The sequence below is a fragment of the Bombina bombina genome, chromosome 12, assembly GCF_027579735.1.
Source record: "Bombina bombina isolate aBomBom1 chromosome 12, aBomBom1.pri, whole genome shotgun sequence".
NCBI classification, from domain to species: Eukaryota; Metazoa; Chordata; class Amphibia; order Anura; family Bombinatoridae; genus Bombina; species Bombina bombina.
The window spans coordinates 85,638,360-85,658,613 of NC_069510.1; the positions used below are offsets into that span (position 1 = coordinate 85,638,360).

General features: G+C 36.4%; 1 protein-coding gene across 1 annotated transcript in view; it reads right to left on the minus strand.

The window, feature by feature from the left end:
• Positions 1–15,082: 15,082 nt before the first annotated feature.
• Positions 15,083–20,254, minus strand: part of LOC128643076 (uncharacterized) — a 195,918-nt gene continuing 190,746 nt past the window's right edge. The window contains exon 3 of the mRNA XM_053696013.1: positions 15,083–15,674. Within this exon, the coding sequence (XP_053551988.1) occupies positions 15,268–15,674 (407 nt within the window). The 3' untranslated portion in view covers positions 15,083–15,267. The remainder of the gene's footprint in view (positions 15,675–20,254) is intronic.

The following is a 20,254-nucleotide window of genomic DNA, read 5'->3' on the forward strand; positions in this document are numbered from 1 at the left end:
CTGCTGGCCAGGAGTGTTATTCCCAACAGTTATTGATGACGTCGTGGACTCTCCATATCCGGAAATAAATAAATGTATCAGGTAAGAATACATTTGTTTTTTTCTTCATTTTCTTGCTATCTTTATTTAAAAAGCAAAAATGTTAGTTACAAAACCCAGCCCATTTTTGTTTCACAACCTGGGTTGTGCTTGCTGATTGGTGGTTAAATGCACTCACCAATAAACAAGTGCAATCCAGGTTCTGAGCCAAAAATTGTCTGGCTCCTTAGCTTAGATGAAAAACAGTTCAGAGAGAAATTGTGTAGAGTCAGGGATATCCTTCAAATGAATAACGGAAATGAAGGCTTAAATGTTCAAACTATTAAGTATAAAACTTACACAAAAATTACTGCGCTTGCTGTCTGTACAATTGATCAACAAATAATTAATTAATTCACCCCACAGGTACTGGTGGTGAAAAATACAACTTCAATATGAGTGTACAATACAATAAATGTCAAAGTTGGAACTTCTAATATCAAAGTTAGACTTCTAATATCACAGTTAGACTTCAAAACACACTCTATATTTATAATGGATATCACAATCAATATAGTGGTTATTAGATGTGTTTAAGATAAAGAAGAAGAACCAACAGGCATATCTATCATGACTTAAGGAGTAGGGTAGAAATACCAATAATGTTACTGCCAATAGGACCTCTTCAATCCTCCCCGTAGATTTCTCCTTAGTGATCAGAGTGGTGGTGCTGCTCCTTCACACAGGGCACTCAGGGGTGCGCTGATTGTAAAAACTGGAACGAAAAAAGCAACAGAGCGCATCCACGACTCAAGGTGAATCAAAATACAATTTATTCCAAGCAATTAATATATTGCACTTACAAGAAGTATTAAAAAATGATGCCTTAAACAAACACTCCAACTCGTTAGCTCAATGAATTTTCTGCAGTACTTATCAGCCGGATACACTGCTCACACTCGATATCAAGAGTTTGTTATTGGCGGGCTGTTTCTTCCGGCTTGTCTCGGCTTGTTCTGAATTCCAATGCGGCTGTAGGAAATAGTGATGACCAATGACGGGCTGCTCCTCCGTCTACGCGTTTCGTCCCGCCTATCAGGACTTTTTCAAGACCTAGAGATCAGCTGCTCTTGTTCAACGAAATCCTCCTTTATGTATGCGCCCCTGACACACCTCTTACGTGTTGCGTGCTGGCTTAGTGGTTAGCTGGTTCTCACACCCTTCAAAACGGACCAATGTGTGCTCAGTATGTCAGAGCCTAATGTCCAATAAATGTCACTCTATTCGTATTATATAAATATATCGCACAACGATATTGCCTGAAATGATACTTAAATTAACATATATAAAAATTAACATATATAAAAATATATATATATTGCTTTCAGGCTGATAAAACATCCGCACCAGAGTGACGGCGCTACACATAAATAACATAAAACTTCATTCAGAGTTGCAGTAAATTTAGTATTAAATCCTATATTATGCTATACTTAATTTAAAAACATGATTCTAAAAACAGTGATGGGATTAGTATTAACCTATTGTCATTAACCCATATACATAGAAATAATTAAAATTAAATTCATGTTAATAAAAACTCCAGAAAAACCTAAACACTACACAATTATTTAAAAATCTAACACGCATCTTTAGTTAAAATCTCCCTATCAAAAAACCTCATCAAAATATGAACTCTCTATATTATGAATACCTATGAATCCTCTGTTAGTATATAAATTTACGAGAGATGTTATCATCTCTATATCATAAATGTCTGAAAATCATAATTAATTACAATGCGAATTAGAAGTAGATGTTATCCTCTCTATATCATAAACGCCTGTAAATCAAGGTAGATGTTTAATCCATTCGGAGTTAAACTGCCTAGCTCTTGTATCCATTTAGTTTCTTTTTGTCTAAGAATTGTTAGTCTTTGATGTGGATTAACACCTATTGGAACAATTTCTAATATGCTAATTTTAAGGCTACTAGGATCTTGCTGATGGTATACTCTAAAATGTTCTGAAACACTGTGTGTTTTCAATCCATCTTCTATATTTTTAATATGTTCATAACATCTCCTCTTTATTTTCCTCTTAGTTCTACCTACATAGATCCTCCCACATTCGCAGGTTAGACCATAAACTACAAATGTGGAGTGACAATTGCCTCTTGATTTAATAGATACTCTCTTAGTACTGTTCCAGTTCATAATAAAATCTCGATTCAAACTGTGGGAACACATGCAACAATTAGCCCTTCCACATCTGAAAGTTCCTGGTTTGTTTGTTACCCATGAGTCTAAGGTTCCTAAATTTGGTGCTTTATTCTTGAGGGGGGCTCCAATTTTTGAAGGGGCTAATATATTTTTTAAGTTCCTGTTTCTTTTGAAATTAGAAGTAGATGTTATCCTCTCTATATCATAAACGCCTGTAAATCAAGGTCGATGTTTAATCCATTCGGAGTTAAACTGCCTAGCTCTTGTATCCATTTAGTTTCTTTTTGTCTAAGAATTGTTAGTCTTTGATGTGGATTAACACCTATTGGAACAATTTCTAATATGCTAATTTTAAGGCTACTAGGATCTTGCTGATGGTATACTCTAAAATGTTCTGAAACACTGTGTGTTTTCAATCCATCTTCTATATTTTTAATATGTTCATAACATCTCCTCTTTATTTTCCTCTTAGTTCTACCTACATAGATCCTCCCACATTCGCAGGTTAGACCATAAACTACAAATGTGGAGTGACAATTGCCTCTTGATTTAATAGATACTCTCTTAGTACTGTTCCAGTTGATAATAAAATCTCGATTCAAACTGTGGGAACACATGCAACAATTAGCCCTTCCACATCTGAAAGTTCCTGGTTTGTTTGTTACCCATGAGTCTAAGGTTCCTAAATTTGGTGCTTTATTCTTGAGGGGGGCTCCAATTTTTGAAGGGGCTAATATATTTTTTAAGTTCCTGTTTCTTTTGAAAGTGACAATTGGTTTTTCTCCAATAATAGGTCCCAATATTTTATCTGCTTTTAATATATCCCAATGTTTGGACAATGTTCTTTCGGATGTTTTATCAGCCTGAAAGCAATATATATATTTTTTTATATATGTTAATTTTTATATATGTTAATTTAAGTATCATTTCAGGCAATATCGTTGTGCGATATATTTATATAATACGAATAGAGTGACATTTATTGGACATTAGGCTTTGACATACTGAGCACACATTGGTCCGTTTTGAAGGGTGTGAGAACCAGCTAACCACTAAGCCAGCACGCAACACGTAAGAGGTGTGTCAGGGGCGCATACATAAAGGAGGATTTCGTTGAACAAGAGCAGCTGATCTCTAGGTCTTGAAAAAGTCCTGATAGGCGGGACGAAACGCATAGACGGAGGAGCAGCCCGTCATTGGTCATCACTATTTCCTACAGCCGCATTGGAATTCAGAACAAGCCGAGACAAGCCGGGAGAAACAGCCCGCCAATAACGAACTCTTGATATCGAGTGTGAGCAGTGTATCCAGCTGATAAGTACTGCAGAAAATTCATTGAGCTAACGAGTTGGAGTGTTTGTTTAAGGCGTCATTTTTTAATACTTCTTGTAAGTGCAATATATTAATTGCTTGGAATAAATTGTATTTTGAAACTATTAAGTATAATTGCGTACTTATGAGACTTTATTAGTTTTTATTTATTTTTTCATCTCTAGTGATTCTGTCAAAGCAGTGCTTCTCTTGTCTAGGATATAACATTGATTGACATTTCCATGGGTATATCTTACTGCAGGTGCTATTACTATCATTATCACTATTTCTTTCTTCCATTGAATTTCACAGGGAGCAGGGTGGGCATATATTCAGCCTCATTACCTATGATTCAGCAGACCTGGGTTCACTACTCCTCAGTTACTCATTTATTTATTTATTTATTTATTATCACCTTTTTATGTTACTAATTGATTATACACTCCAGCGTACTGTATCTGATGGATAAATCGTAATTAATTTCAGTAAACTATTGAGGGCACACACATATTATTATTATTCTTTAATCATTCATACCGTATGTGTATATTTTGGGTTTGCTGCAAGTACTTGGCCCTATACTACGGGTAGTAAATAACTGATTACTACACATTAAGATTGAATGTCCCGTGGCCTAGTGGTTAGCTATGTCCCTATGATCTCGGAGACCCGGGATCGATACCCAACCGATATCACATTATTATTATTGTTTTGTGTACTAAAATTTATACACGCCCTTTACTGGAGACTTTCCCTTCCTTCTATCCATTTATGGAGCTATAAACGGATAGATATGACACTTGGTATATTACTATCTGTAGCGATTATTGCAATCAGTATTATATAATTACTATGTGTTCTTTTATATACTCCAGTTTGCACTAATATGTACCCTTTCTCTTTTTCTCAATTTCGGATTTTTGACTGCATTATATATAGTAATTTCTTTTAATTACCAGGATATGTATTGAGAAATAAAATGTTCTATTATATGAATAAGATTATAATTTTTATATAGATCAAGTGTTCGTTCACATTGTAGAGGGTTGTTCCCTTAAGGCACTATTAATTACTTGTATCATTCAGCGGTGTAATTACTGTTTTTAACCAATGGCTGTGTTAGTTAGGGTATAAGTAGTGTGTTTTTCACTCTTACGATTAGCTATGATTACGGATTTTTTGCTGAAACGCTTAAGCACCTTGTATGCAGCTGTTTTTGATCTTTGTTTTTTTATTGTTGGTGTGGATTATTGACTTTTTATATATTCCTGTATGTAACAATATATGCTACGGTTTTTTTAAACGGATACTGCTCTGCCTGTTTGTCCTTTATCCTTAGCTTAGATGCCTTCTTTTTCAAATAAAGATAGCAAGAAAAGGAAGGAAAATTGATAATAGGAGTAAATTAGAAAGTTGCTTACAATTGTATGCTCTATCTGAATCATGAAAGAAAAAAATTTGGGTTTAGTATCCCTTTAAATATACAGCTATAGAGATCACATTCACATTCTTTGAGCCATATGCGGGATGAAAAGTGGCATTCAGTGTTATGTATTTATTTGATATACAATAGTAACAAATAATAATAATTAAAATTAATTAATGTTGAGGTTCTTAAAATATATAATAAATCAATAAAATCAATATTGACCATTTTTAATACTTTTAATAATTATTATGAATTATTTATAATTATTAATATTTTATATCTAATAAATACTTAACGCGGCTATATCAGACTGAAGTTATATGTGTGTAAAGTATTTATTAGATGTAAAATATATATTAAAAAAAAAACTATTAAAAATTGCCATGTTTTGTATTTTCTATGGGTGATTACATCTACCTGTGCACCCCTTCTTTGTTCTCAGTCTGTTTGGCTTTGTGAGCTCGCATGATGGTGTGGCTGTGTTAGGGACTCAGGCAATGGAAAGGACCTTGACGTGGTGCCTGAGCTTTCCCATTTGGCCAGATGCGGTGACTAACCTTTCCAGTTGTGATTTTATCTTAGCTGTGAGCTAGCTGGTGAGTGCTGGGTGTTTCTATGTGTTGTATTACTTTTTATTTGTAATCCCCCTTGTTTCTTGCACCCATTCCGGACTGGGATTAACTGCCTGTGGCTCTGGTGACATCACAGCTTTTTTGGAGTGCTATTTAGAACCCAGGGCTGGATGTTGCTGAGTCACAGGATGTGTACCTGATCCGGTCTTGGAGTGCAGTTCCCTTCCATGTTTTGTATTTTCTATGGGTGATTACATCCACCTGTGCACCCCTTCTTTGTTCTCAGTCTGTTTGGCTTTGTGAGCTCGCATGATGGTGTGGCTGTGTTAGGGACTCAGGCAATGGAAAGGACCTTGACGTGGTGCCTGAGCTTTCCCATTTGGCCAGATGCGGTGACTAACTTTTCCAGTTGTGATTTTATCTTAGCTGTGAGCTAGCTGGTGAGTGCTGGGTGTTTCTATGTGTTGTATTACTTTTTTATTTGTAATCCCCCTTGTTTCTTGCACCCATTCCGGACTGAGGTTAACTGCCCGTGGCTCTGGTGACATCACAGCTTTTTTGGAGTGCTATTTAGCACCCAGGGCTGGATGTTGCTGAGTCACAGGATGTGTACCTTATCCGGTCTTGGAGTGCAGTTCCCTTCCATGTTTTATATATATATATATATATATATATATATATATATATGTATATATATATATGTGTGTGTGTGTATCTATCTATACTGTGTGTGTATATGTGTGTGTGTGTATATATATATATATATATAGATACAAAAAGAGAAAAAAAGCCGGATACGGTCTTGAGTTAAATTAAAACGTCCAATTTATTGGTCAATGTTAAAAATTGACAGTACTCAAACGAAAAAAGTCTAACATGTTTCGGCACACGGCCTTACTCATAGACATAATTTTCTTAGTGAAAACCGCCAGTATTTAAAAGCAGTAGTGAGTAACTATTGGTTGTCATTAATTGCTAACAGGTAACAAGTGATAATATACTTAAACAATAAGAGAACCCAACTAACAATGCTGTTGGATAAAAACATGATTGCTGCACAGATATATGGATTTAACATATATAGGTGGCATATAAATCCCAACAAAATTAATATTTAATGAAAATATACCATATATGTGGCAGCTAGTTTACATTCAATTGAATCAACAAGTATATATATATATATAAGTGAATAAATCTATACAGACAGATTACAATATACAAAAATAAACCATGTAAAGACTATATTGGTTCGCTGAAGCAATTTGGAAAATCACATACTTGTGATCATGCATACAATATTAATACATAAGCCTAAAACAATTTTAAATGGCTACTGTATATATGGGTTTTTGGAAAAACACCTCTGTTTCATACAATTTTTGTATATATTAATGATAGTCTCAAATATATTTAAATCTGTTGTTAATAACAATGTTAATAATAATTGAGCACAAAAAGGCAAATGAATTTAAGAAGATTGTGTTATAGAAGTACAAATACTCCTATTGGTGATGTGAACACATACAGGAGAAATAATAATTTGGTGCTTGGTGAATATCATTGATTCAAAACGATTAATTACAAGGTGAACCTTGTGTTCTTAGAAAATATGTTTTAACAGCACCAATTCTCCTGTTAATGTAAACACCAACAGACACTAATTGCTTATTAAAGAAATTATTCAAATTTGGATATGAGTTACTCAAAAGTGTGCTCAGGGGAAAACTTTGTAATTGGTTTAATATAAATGGAATAGTGGGGTGGGGGTTTAGTACATTATGTTATGGGCATATATAAACCCCTCACAAAATGAATACTATTTGTGGTTGTCCTAAGCAAATTATCAGATTGATACATGATCATATAATGTCTGGTGAATTATTCCCAAAAATTTATAATGTCATTGATGGAATTATATCCATCAGGGATACGCGATTTTAAAGTGAAGATCCAAAAAGCTTCTTTTTTCAAGAGAGCCTTGTTTCGATCGCCACCTCTATTTTGTGCCTGTATGTGGTCAATGACCATCCATCTAAAGGTTGTGTTACTGCTAGCATGTATCTGAATGAAATGCTTAGCCATATCAGATACAGGATCTGATCGTTTAATATCCGATAGATGTTGACGGATGCGTTCTCTAACCTCCCTTGAAGTGCATCCCACATATTGTTTTGGGGTGCATGTGCACCAAATCACATATACTGCAAATTTTGTGCGACAATTCACGCAACCTTTTACTGCATATGTCTTATTTGTGGTGGCGGAGGAAAAGACATTGCCTCTTTGAATAAAGCTGCAAGGGATGCATGCATTGTAACCACACTTGTACATGCCCCTAGTTTGCAGCCACGAGCTTGTTGTGGTTTTATCCTTAGGTAAAGCACTGGGGGAAATAATATTTCCTATAGTGCAACCTTTCCTGTAGGAAAACCTACATCCTTTGTCGATGAAAGGAACCAATCCCTCATCTGCCTTAAGCATAGGTAAATGTTTACGAATGATCTTACAGATGTTATCATAGTCAGATGAATATTGAGTAACAAAGGTAACCCGATCACTAGTGGGATTGGTCCTTTTGGGTTTATTTGTCAACAAAGTTTTCCTGTCCAAACTATCCACTTCATTTTTTGCCTTTTGAATGGCCTCATGTTTGGCCACATTGACGACAAAACTTTTGATTTTTTGTCCGTTGACAATCCCATTACCCCTATTATACATGTTTTGCCCAAGGTGCACAAAAGCACTGTGAATGTAAAAGGTAGACCGATTGTGTCTGGTATTGGTTCGCTTTGCGAACCACTATCGGAATGGCTGGACAGCATATTGCAGCCACTTGTTGTTTCCTTACCAAGCTTTTTGAAAGATACCAAACATGTGCTTCAAATTTTTGATGGCTTTATATGGCAAGAAGAATTTTCTTGGCTAACAGTAGACGTTGTAGCTTTATACTCATCTATCCCCCATACTATGGGGATCCTTGCTGTTAAATTCTATTTGGAAAATAAAACAAATTATACTAAAGAATTTATTCAATTTATCTTGGATGTGTTGCAATTTTTATTAACACATAATTATTTTAAATTTGATGATTCCTTTTATCTCCAGTTGCAAGGAACAGCAATGGGGGCGAAATTTGCGCCCTCATATGCAAATTTAGTAATGGGTTGGTTCGAACTTAGCATGATATATGGGGAACAGAATCCTTTCCTTCGGTATATCAAAAGCTACAATCGCTTTATAGACGATCTACTGTTGATCTGGATTGGTCAGCCCACACTCATTGAAGAGTTCATTGGATATCTAAATGAAAATGAATGGGGTCTCAAATTCACTTTTGAAACAAACAAAACATCTATAAATTTTCTAGATGTTCAGCTAAGCAATCCGGTCGGTACTAACAATGTAAAAACACAAATTTTTAGAAAGCCTATATCAGGCAATACACTCCTACATGGTAGAAGCAACCACCCACTAAATGTTCCCTATGCCATAGCAAAGGGACAGTATATTAGAATAAAAAGGAATTGTTCTGACAAACAAGATTGTGCTATACAAAGTGAAGACCTTACTCACAGACTCAGGAGTAGAGGTTACCAAAACACAGCCATTCAAAAGGCAAAAAATGAAGTGGATAGTTTGGACAGGAAAACTTTGTTGACAAATAAACCCAAAAGGACCAATCCCACTAGTGATCGGGTTACCTTTGTTACTCAATATTCATCTGACTATGATAACATCTGTAAGATCATTCGTAAACATTTACCTATGCTTAAGGCAGATGAGGGATTGGTTCCTTTCATCGACAAAGGATGTAGGTTTTCCTACAGGAAAGGTTGCACTATAGGAAATATTATTTCCCCCAGTGCTTTACCTAAGGATAAAACCACAACAAGCTCGTGGCTGCAAACTAGGGGCATGTACAAGTGTGGTTACAATGCATGCATCCCTTGCAGCTTTATTCAAAGAGGCAATGTCTTTTCCTCCGCCACCACAAATAAGACATATGCAGTAAAAGGTTGCGTGAATTGTCGCACAAAATTTGCAGTATATGTGATTTGGTGCACATGCACCCCAAAACAATATGTGGGATGCACTTCAAGGGAGGTTAGAGAACGCATCCGTCAACATCTATCGGATATTAAACGATCAGATCCTGTATCTGATATGGCTAAGCATTTCATTCAGATACATGCTAGCAGTAACACAACCTTTAGATGGATGGTCATTGACCACATACAGGCACAAAATAGAGGTGGCGATCGAAACAAGGCTCTCTTGAAAAAAGAAGCTTTTTGGATCTTCACTTTAAAATCGCGTATCCCTGATGGATATAATTCCATCAATGACATTATAAATTTTTGGGAATAATTCACCAGACATTATATGATCATGTATCAATCTGATAATTTGTTTAGGACAACCACAAATAGTATTCATTTTGTGAGGGGTTTATATATGCCCATAACATAATGTACTAAACCCCCACCCCACTATTCCATTTATATTAAACCAATTACAAAGTTTTCCCCTGAGCACACTTTTGAGTAACTCATATCCAAATTTGAATAATTTCTTTAATAAGCAATTAGTGTCTGTTGGTGTTTACATTAACAGGAGAATTGGTGCTGTTAAAACATATTTTCTAAGAACACAAGGTTCACCTTGTAATTAATCGTTTTGAATCAATGATATTCACCAAGCACCAAATTATTATTTCTCCTGTATGTGTTCACATCACCAATAGGAGTATTTGTACTTCTATAACACAATCTTCTTAAATTCATTTGCCTTTTTGTGCTCAATTATTATTAACATTGTTATTAACAACAGATTTAAATATATTTGAGACTATCATTAATATATACAAAAATTGTATGAAACAGAGGTGTTTTTCCAAAAACCCATATATACAGTAGCCATTTAAAATTGTTTTAGGCTTATGTATTAATATTGTATGCATGATCACAAGTATGTGATTTTCCAAATTGCTTCAGCGAACCAATATAGTCTTTACATGGTTTATTTTTGTATATTGTAATCTGTCTGTATAGATTTATTCACTTATATATATATACTTGTTGATTCAATTGAATGTAAACTAGCTGCCACATATATGGTATATTTTCATTAAATATTAATTTTGTTGGGATTTATATGCCACCTATATATGTTAAATCCATATATCTGTGCAGCAATCATGTTTTTATCCAACAGCATTGTTAGTTGGGTTCTCTTATTGTTTAAGTATATTATCACTTGTTACCTGTTAGCAATTAATGACAACCAATAGTTACTCACTACTGCTTTTAAATACTGGCGGTTTTCACTAAGAAAATTATGTCTATGAGTAAGGCCGTGTGCCGAAACATGTTAGACTTTTTTCGTTTGAGTACTGTCAATTTTTAACATTGACCAATAAATTGGACGTTTTAATTTAACTCAAGACCGTATCCGGCTTTTTTTCTCTTTTTGTATCTGTTTCGTTAACCCTTGCAAAAGCCAGGTCTTGTAGCGAACTTTCTGATTCCTGGTAAATATCAGGGATATTTCCATTTGTTCCCCGGACTGGGATTTTCGAAGTTGCCCTAGAAGGATTGGCCGAGCGGTGGAGCTACGTCACAGACGAGCACGGATTGGCTGGTATCGACTAAGGGGCGTGACAGGAAGTGCAGCCACGCCAGAGAGCGGACGCAAGGAGTGGATATTGCAAGAATTCACCGGTCTTCCAGAGGTGCAGTGGTGGCCGTGCCGTATGGTAAAGTTACCGGAGAATCATAAGTTAAACCCTCCATTCATTTATCTGCTGTAAAGAATCCTGTGAATCCTTACCCCTGTTGATCCACGATGTCTTTCCATTTCCCCACCGAGCTCAGGCATACTTCATTGAGGTCTTCAGAGTGACTGTTTGTCACGGCAGGAAACCACAATTCAGCCTTGATGTTTTTCTCTGTGTTTTCTATATATATATATATATATATATATATATATTGTTCGTATATGGTTGTTCGTTCCTGTGAGTGTGCTTCTCTCTGTATGTATTTAGTCTCCCCAAGAGAAAAAAGGGGCAACCAGTCGTGGACTCCTTGCTCAGTGAGCTTTAGGGATGCACCGAAATTTCGGCCACCGAAAATTTCGGCCGAAAATGGGCCTTTCCCATTTCGGCCGAAAGAGGGGAAAACCGGCCGAAAATTGCATGTTCTATTTGAAATTAAATTGACCCCTATGCACCACAAAATCAACCCCTGGCAGCCAGATTTGTATCCCTCTAAGTGTCCTCCCCCCGTGCCTCACGGACCGCAACAAGTAGTTAGAAGACGCATCTAAATTTAGCCCCGTGTGGCTGGGTAATTTCTAGGCCATATTCAACTTTAACTACATGCCCCAGAATGCCTCGCGGGTAGAGGGGGTGCGGCACTGTAGGCTGTGTTCACTTACAACTTGAAGCAGCAGAGCGGCAGAGTGAGAGAGGGAACTTGCTGTGTCAAGTGAATTTTATGACACTTGCCTGCAGAGCCATATAGTTATACTTATAACGGATCCTCCTGTCAGTGAGTGTGTGAAAGGCTAACACGTATATTTACCCTTATCTGGCTCCCTGTCTAACTGTGACTTTATTTGAAAAAGCAGCTCATTGAGTCCTGCACGATGAGTTGCTTTTTCAAATAAAGTCACGGTTAGACAGGGAGCCAGATAAGGGTAAAAATACGTGTTAGCCTTTCACACACTCACTGACAGGAGGATCCGTTACAAGTAACTATATGGCTCTGCAGGCAAGTGTCATAAATTTCATCTGACACGGCAAGTTTACTGTGTAAACAGACAGAGCGGGCTGCAGCGTGGTTTCAATACAAGCAGCCGTTACCTCCTCCTCCTGAGTCCTGCACAAGGAGCTGCTTTTAGAAATGTGTCACCGCTAGACAGGGAGACAGTCCAGATAAGAATTAATTATATGCAATATGTAGGGGCCGTTTGCATACTGACAGGAGAACTGTAATTGTTGGGGCTACAATCCACAAGCACTGGTAATACGATCTCTTGCATTCCTCTGTGTCTCAGTACCATGCTTAACCCCAAGATGCCTGCTGTGTACCTCAATGCAGATTATTATTATGTGTGTATATATATATATATATATATATATATATACTGCTCACCTACCTACATATGCTAATAATATATATATATATACTGCTCACCTACCTACATATGCTAATATATATATATATATATATATACTGCTCACCTACCTACATATGCTAATATATATATTTATACTGCTCACCTACCTACATATGCTTATATATATATATATATATATATATACTGCTCACCTACCTATATATGCTTATATATGTAATTACTGCTCACCTACCTACATATGCTAATATATATATATATACTGCTCACCTACCTACATATGCTAATATATATATTTATACTGCTCACCTACCTACATAATTGCTTATATATATATATATATATATATATATATATATATTACTGCTCACCTACCTACATATGTGTGTGTGTGTATATATATATATATATATATATATATATATATATATATATATATATATGTGTGTGTGTGTGTTTATGTATGTATATATATATATATATATATATAAAATGTGTGTGTGTGTATATATATATATATATATATATATATATAATATAAATATATATATATTATATAATATATATATATATATATATATATATATATATATAATAAAATGTCTTATATTAATAATAAAATTATAGAAAAAAAAACTTTTAAAATCATTTGGGGGAAAAAGTAATTTTCGGTTTCGGTTTTCGGCCAAGGGCATCCTGAATTTTCGGTTTCGGTTTCGGTCTAGAATTTTCATTTCGGTGCATCCCTAGTGAGCTTAGAGGAATATGGCTACACCTCACTGACGAGGCCCAATACAATCGTCTGGGGTTGCTGTCCTCCTTGTTCAGAGAGCAATTGCCTAGTATTTCGGCGCTGGACTGACCGTAATAGTTCTACTCTGTGAAAAGCATTACTGGGCTAGAAAAAAGCTGAACCCAGGTGGTAAATCGCAATTTAACAGGCTAACAATGGTATTGAGCTGCCTGCACTATCATTAGCGCTCTACTCGTAATGTAGCCCAAAATAGAGAAATTGTTACAGCACAATTCACCATGCTGCTCAGTGTTAAAACCTGTTTTTCAGGTGCATGTAACTTTTGATTGAATGATCAAATGTATTTTAGGGGCGCACCCAGTTATTGGAAATACTTACAATTGCTTAAATAGTTTGCTGTTATTAACTGTAGACATAAATGTACATTTCCTTATCTCTTAATATTGAAAAAAATCAACCAAAACCTAGAACAAAAAAACAAGATTTTATTCTCTAGTAGGTGTTTTTTTTTATTTGGTGAAAACAGGAGCAGAGGTTACTGAGATATCAAGGTTTAAAAATACAAGTAGAGACATGCTCAGTACCAACATTTGGCAGCAGGGGATTATGGGAGTGTAGACTCAGAAATTGGACTTAAAGGTGCTGTATCTGAGAGGATTATTTGCAGCAGTGTCCTGTTACCTGTAAAATGCATATATAACAAGTGGAGGTGAGATTTTACACATGGTTCATACACAGTACACACATAAATACAATGTGAATTTAAAGGGATATTAAATCCAAATATTTTCTTTCATGATTCAGACAGAGCAGGCAATTTTAAAGGGACAGTCTAGTCCAAAATAAACTTTCATGATTCAGATAGAGCATGTAATTTTAAACAATTTTCCAATTTACTTTTATCACCAATTTTGCTTTGTTCTCTTGGTATTCTTAGTTGAAAACTTAACCTAGGAGGTTCATGTGCTAATTTCTTAGACGTTGAAGCCCACCTCTTTCAGATTGCATTTTAACAGTTTTTCACCACTAGAGGGTGTTAGTTCACGTATTTCATATAGATAACACTGTGCTCGTGCACGAGAAGTTATCTGGGAGCAGGCACTGATTGGCTAGACTGCAAGTCTGTCAAAAGAACTAAAAAAAGGGTCACTTTGCAGAGGCTTAGATACAAGATAATCACAGAGGTTAAAAGTATATTATTATAACTGTGTTAGTTATGCAAAACTGGGATATGGGTAATAAAGGGATTATCTATCTTTTAAAACAATAAAAATTCTGGTGTAGACTGTCCCTTTAAGCAACTTTCTAATTTACTCATGTTGTCAATTTTTATCTGTTCTCTTGTTTTCTTTACATTTAGCCAACAATCAGCAAGCGCTACCCAGGTGCTGAACAAAAAGTAGGCCGGCTTCTTAGCTTACATCCCTGCTTTTCAAATAAAGATACAATGAGAACGAAGGAAATTTGATAATAGAAGTAAATTTGAAAGTTACTTAAAATTGCAATGTGACGGATACCGCCTACCCAGACTGGGTAGCTCTTCCAAAAGGTTCCTGCTTCCTCCCTTGAACCTGCAGCTGTATAGATGGAAAGTAATTATAGTCAGAGCCCACCCAAATAACCATAAAAGACCAGTATTTAGGTGAAACAAGAACTGCTTTATTGTGGAACACACTCTGCTTATACTCACAAAAGGGTCTTATCTCACACCTAGATCTCCCGCCATTCCCGCCCCTCCAGAAAGTCTGGCGCATCCATTGGAGCCACAGTCCCATAAAGTCCCCACAGTACCTAGGTCACGGTTTCGGGGTGATCCTGGACACTACCAGGGTGTCATTGGAAAGCTCTCGCTCCCCAGATGCCCAGTACTAGGGACCAGAGTTACAGCCTGGTAAAGATATGGAGGTGGGGGTGTCCAAAACCCCCAGTTCCCAAGGCAATCACCCCACCTCTGGTCCTCCCTAGGGGCTACCAATCCCCAAAAGAGCTCTGGGGCAAGGGGCCGCTGGTAGCGACCTGGGGTAAAGGTTAGCGGGTATCCGGTGTGGCCGGCCAGCAGTTCCAGGAGCCCAGCCAGCCGAGAAGGGATTATGCGGTCAGGGATAGCATAAGTCTGGGAGATCCCGTGAGCCATGAAAGGGCCAAATCTGGTGTGATAAGTGGAGAGCCAGGTAGTAGAGGGGTGGGTGTAGCCTTGGCAGTCTGGTATCCGTGACATGCTTGCTCTATCTGAATCATAAAATAAAAAAATTGAGTTTCATATCCATTTAATAGAAAAAAAAAATATATATAACCAAAGCAGGCATACGTTGTAGAAATCACAAAAACGTACATAATACCAGAGTTTAAAATTACAATAAAACAAAAAAGAAATTAATTTGGTATCCTTTGTTAAAAAGTAAACTTAGGTCGGCTCATATGAACTCAGGAGTGTGCATGCAGCAGTGTTTGCAACAATGTATAACATTGCAATAAATATTGTTGCAAAACACTGCTGCCCTAGAGTGTTACAGACACATGCACGCTCCTGAGCCTCTGTTATCCTACCTAGATTTACTTTTCAACAAAGGATGCCAAGAGAGTGAAGCAAAATTGATAATAGAAGTAAATTTGAAATTTGACAAATGAGAAGAAGAAAAAGCATGGCTATTCTTTCAAATTTAGACTAAGGAAATACCAAGATTTGAGCTATTTAAAAAATACAGGAGAGAAAAACGGTGTGAATATATAAGGTATGAAACTTTCTCAGTGTATGGTAGACATGTGCAATTCGATTCGGTCCGAATTGAAATTCGGACGAATTTGTCGAATTCGGAGATTCGGATCGATTCGAATTTCCGAATTGCGGTAGTGCCGAATCTACCGAATAAATCCGAATCGATTCGAATTTTTTCGGTAGATTCGGATGGATTCGGATGGCCGTGTATTACACTAGTATTGTACAGTATACTAGTGTAATACACAGCACATCCCACTTAACACTGACCGAAATTCTGAATCGATTCAAACCGAATCGAACCGAATTTCCCACGAATCCGAAAGAATCCGAATGAATCCGAAACGAATTCATTCGATTTCTTCCGAATTCGAATCGGTCCAAACTGAAATTCGAATCGGTCCGAATCGATCCAAACCGAATTTTTCGCAGCTGCCTAAGTCTAGTGTATGGGCTCCTATGAGCGGCAAATGGCCTTTGAGTGCGAAATGGTCAGCTACTCAATATTACAAGTTGCACGATATGGTACGGCTTTTACGTGATTGTTATATTAATATACTTTATAACATTTGAACCTCTATATTTCTGCCTGTTTCTAAGCCACCACAGACAGCTTCTTGTCACATGCTTTTGTATTAGCTTTTCACAACAGGAGACTGCTAGTTCATGTGGGCCATTTAGGCAACATTGTGCACATGGGTTGTGCACAACACAGCACTAAGTGGCTAAAATGCAAGTCAATAGATAATAAATAAAACGTCATGTGATCAGGGGGTTGTCAGAAGAGGATTAGACAAGGTAATCACAGGGGTAAAAAGTATATTAATATAACCATGTTGACTGTGCAAAAGTGGGGAATGGGTAATAAACAGATTATCTATCTTTTTAAACATTAACAATTTTGGAGTTGACTGTCCCTTTACGTACATAAAAACATTGGTTTATATACGCATCTTTGGGAGTGCTGTTAATGTTACCAAGTAGTTACACAAATCTGGGTATTGGCATACATCCATTTGCAAATAAACAACACATTGTTAAATGTTGTAAAAATTGCCTGCAAAAATATCTATTCTTTTAAGGAAAATTGGGATCTTAGTCACACAATATGGCCATATTCTGCTTAGCCAGTCACTAACTTACAAGGTGTCCCAATATTGACTGGTCCTTTGCCTTAAAGGGACAGTCAAGTCCAAAAAAACCTTTCATGTTTTAAATACTGAATGTAATTTTAAACAACTTCCCAATTTACTTTTATCACCAATTTTGCTTTGTTCTCTTGGTATTCTTAGTTGAAAGCTAAACTTAGGAGCTTCATATGCTAATTTCTTAAATCTTGAAGACTGCCTCTAATCTGAATGCATTTTGACCACTAGAGGGCATAAGTTCATGTTTCATATAGATAACCTTGAGCTCATGCACGTGAAGTGACCTAGGAGTGAGCACTGATTGGCTAAAATGCAAGTCTGTCAAAAGAACTGAAATAAGGGGGCAGTCAGCAGAAGCTTAGATACAATCGGCTAGATTACGAGTCTTGCGTTAGGCTTAAAAGCAGCGTTGGCCGGTCCCAACGCTGCTTTTTAACGCCCACTGGTATTATGAGTCTTGCAGGTACAGGTGTACCGCTCACTTTTTTGGCCACACTCGGAAATACCGCAAATCCACTTACGTATCCTATATTTTCAATGGGACTTGCATAGCGCCGGTATTACGAGTCTGACCAAAAGTGAGTGGTAGACCCTCTCCTGTCAAGACTGGTACCGCATTTAAAAGTCAGTAGTTAAGAGTTTTACACTACAACGCCGTAGCATAAAACTCTTAACTAAAGTGCTAAAAAGTACGCTAACATCCATAAACTACCTATTAACCCCTAAACCGAGGCCCTGCCACATCGCAAACACTAAAATAAATGTTTTAACCCCTAATCTGCCGAACCGGACATCGCCGCCACTATAATAAATATATTAACCCCTAAACCGCCGCACTCCAGCATCGCAAACACTAGTTAAATATTATTAACCCCTAATCTGCCAGCCCTAACATCGCCGCCACCTACCTACATTTATTAACCCCTAATCTGCCGCCCCCAACGTCGCCGCCACTATAATAAAGTTATTAACCCCAAAACCTAAGTCTAATCCTAACCCCACCTAATTTAAATATAATTTAAATAAATCTAAATAAAATTACCATCATTAACTACATTATTTCTATTTAAAACTAAATACTTACCTATAAAATAAACCCTAAGCTAATAGTTACATTGTAGCTAGCTTAGGGTTTATTTTTATTTTACAGGCAACTTTGTATTTATTTTAACTAGGTACAATAGTTATTAAATAGTTATTAACTATTTAATAACTACCTAGTTAAAATAAAGACAAATTTACCTGTAAAATAAAACCTAACCTAAGTTATAATTACACCTAACACTACACTACAATTAAATTAATTCCCTAAATTAAATACAATTAATTACAATTAAATAAAATTATCTAAAGTACAACCCCCCCACTAAATTACAGAAAATAATAAAGAAATTACAAGATTTTTTAACAATGTGGCGTCCCTTCAATTCCGATTGGCTGATAGAATTCTATCAGCCAATCGGAATTAAGGTAGAAAAAATCCTATTGTTTGATGCAATCAGCCAATAGGATTGAACTGGCATTCTATTGGCTGATTGGAACAGCCAATAGAATGCCAGCTCAATCCTATTGACTGATTGGATCAGCCAATAGGATTGAACTTTAATCATATTGCCTGATTGCATCAGCCAATAGGATTTTTTCTACCTTAATTCCGATTGGCTGATAGAATTCTGTCAGCCAATAGGAATTGAAGGGACGCCATTTTGGATGATGTCATTTAAAGGAACCTTCATTCTGTGTTTAGCCGTCGGAAGAAGAGGATGCTCTGCGTCGCATGTCTTGAAGATGGACCCGCTCCGCGCCAGATTAATGAAGATAGAAGATGCCGTCTGGATGAAGACTTCTGCCCGTCTGGAGGACCACTTCTGCCCGGCTTGGATGAAGACTTCTCCCGGCTTCGTTGAGGACTTCGGCCTGGTTGGGTGAAGATGTCTCCCGGTAAGGTGATCTTCAGGGGCTTAGTGTTAGTTTTTTTTAAGGGGGGATTGGGTGGGTTTTAGAGTAGGGTTAGTTGTGTGGGTGGTGGGTTTTAATGTTGGGGGGGATTTACTTTTTTTCAGGTAAAAAAGATGATTACTTTGGGGCAATGCCCCGCAAAAGGCCCTTTTAAGGGCTATTTGTAATTTAGTGTAGGGTAGGGCTTTTTTATATTGGGGGGGCTTTTTTTATTTTGTTAGGGGGATTAGATTAGGTGTAATTTAGTTTTAAAATCTTGTAATTTCTTTATTATTTTCTGTAATTTAGTGAGTTTTTTTTTTGCTGTACTTTAGATAATTTTATTTAATTGTAATTAATTGTATTTAATTTTGGGAATTCATTTAATTGTAGTGTAGTGTTAGGTGTAATTGTAACTTAGGTTAAGTTTTATTTTACAGGTAAATTTGTCTTTATTTTAACTAGGTAGTTATTAAATAGTTAATAACTATTTAATAACTATTGTACCTTGTTAAAATAAATACAAAGTTAACTGTAAAATAAAAATAAACCCTAAGCTAGCTACAATGTAACTATTGGTTATATTGTAGTTAGTTTAGGGTTTATTTTATAGGTAAGTATTTAGTTTTAAATAGGAATAATTTAGTTAATTGTAGTAATTTTATTTAGATTTATTTAAATTGTATTTAAGTTAGGTGGGGTTAGGGTTAGACTTAGGTTTAGGGGTTAATAACTTTAGTATAGTGGTGGCGACATTGGGGGCGGCAGATTAGGGTTTAATAAATGTAGTTAGGTTGCAGCAACATTGTGGGCGGCAGATTAGGGGTTAACAAATATAATGTAAGTGTCAGCGATGTTGGGGGCAGCAGATTAGGGGTTCATAAGTATAATGTAGGTGGCGGCGGTGTCGGGGGCGGCAGATTAGGGGTTAATAAGTGTAAGATTAGGGGTGTTTAGACTCGGGGTTCATGTTAGGGTGTTAGGTGTAGACATAACTTTTATTTCCC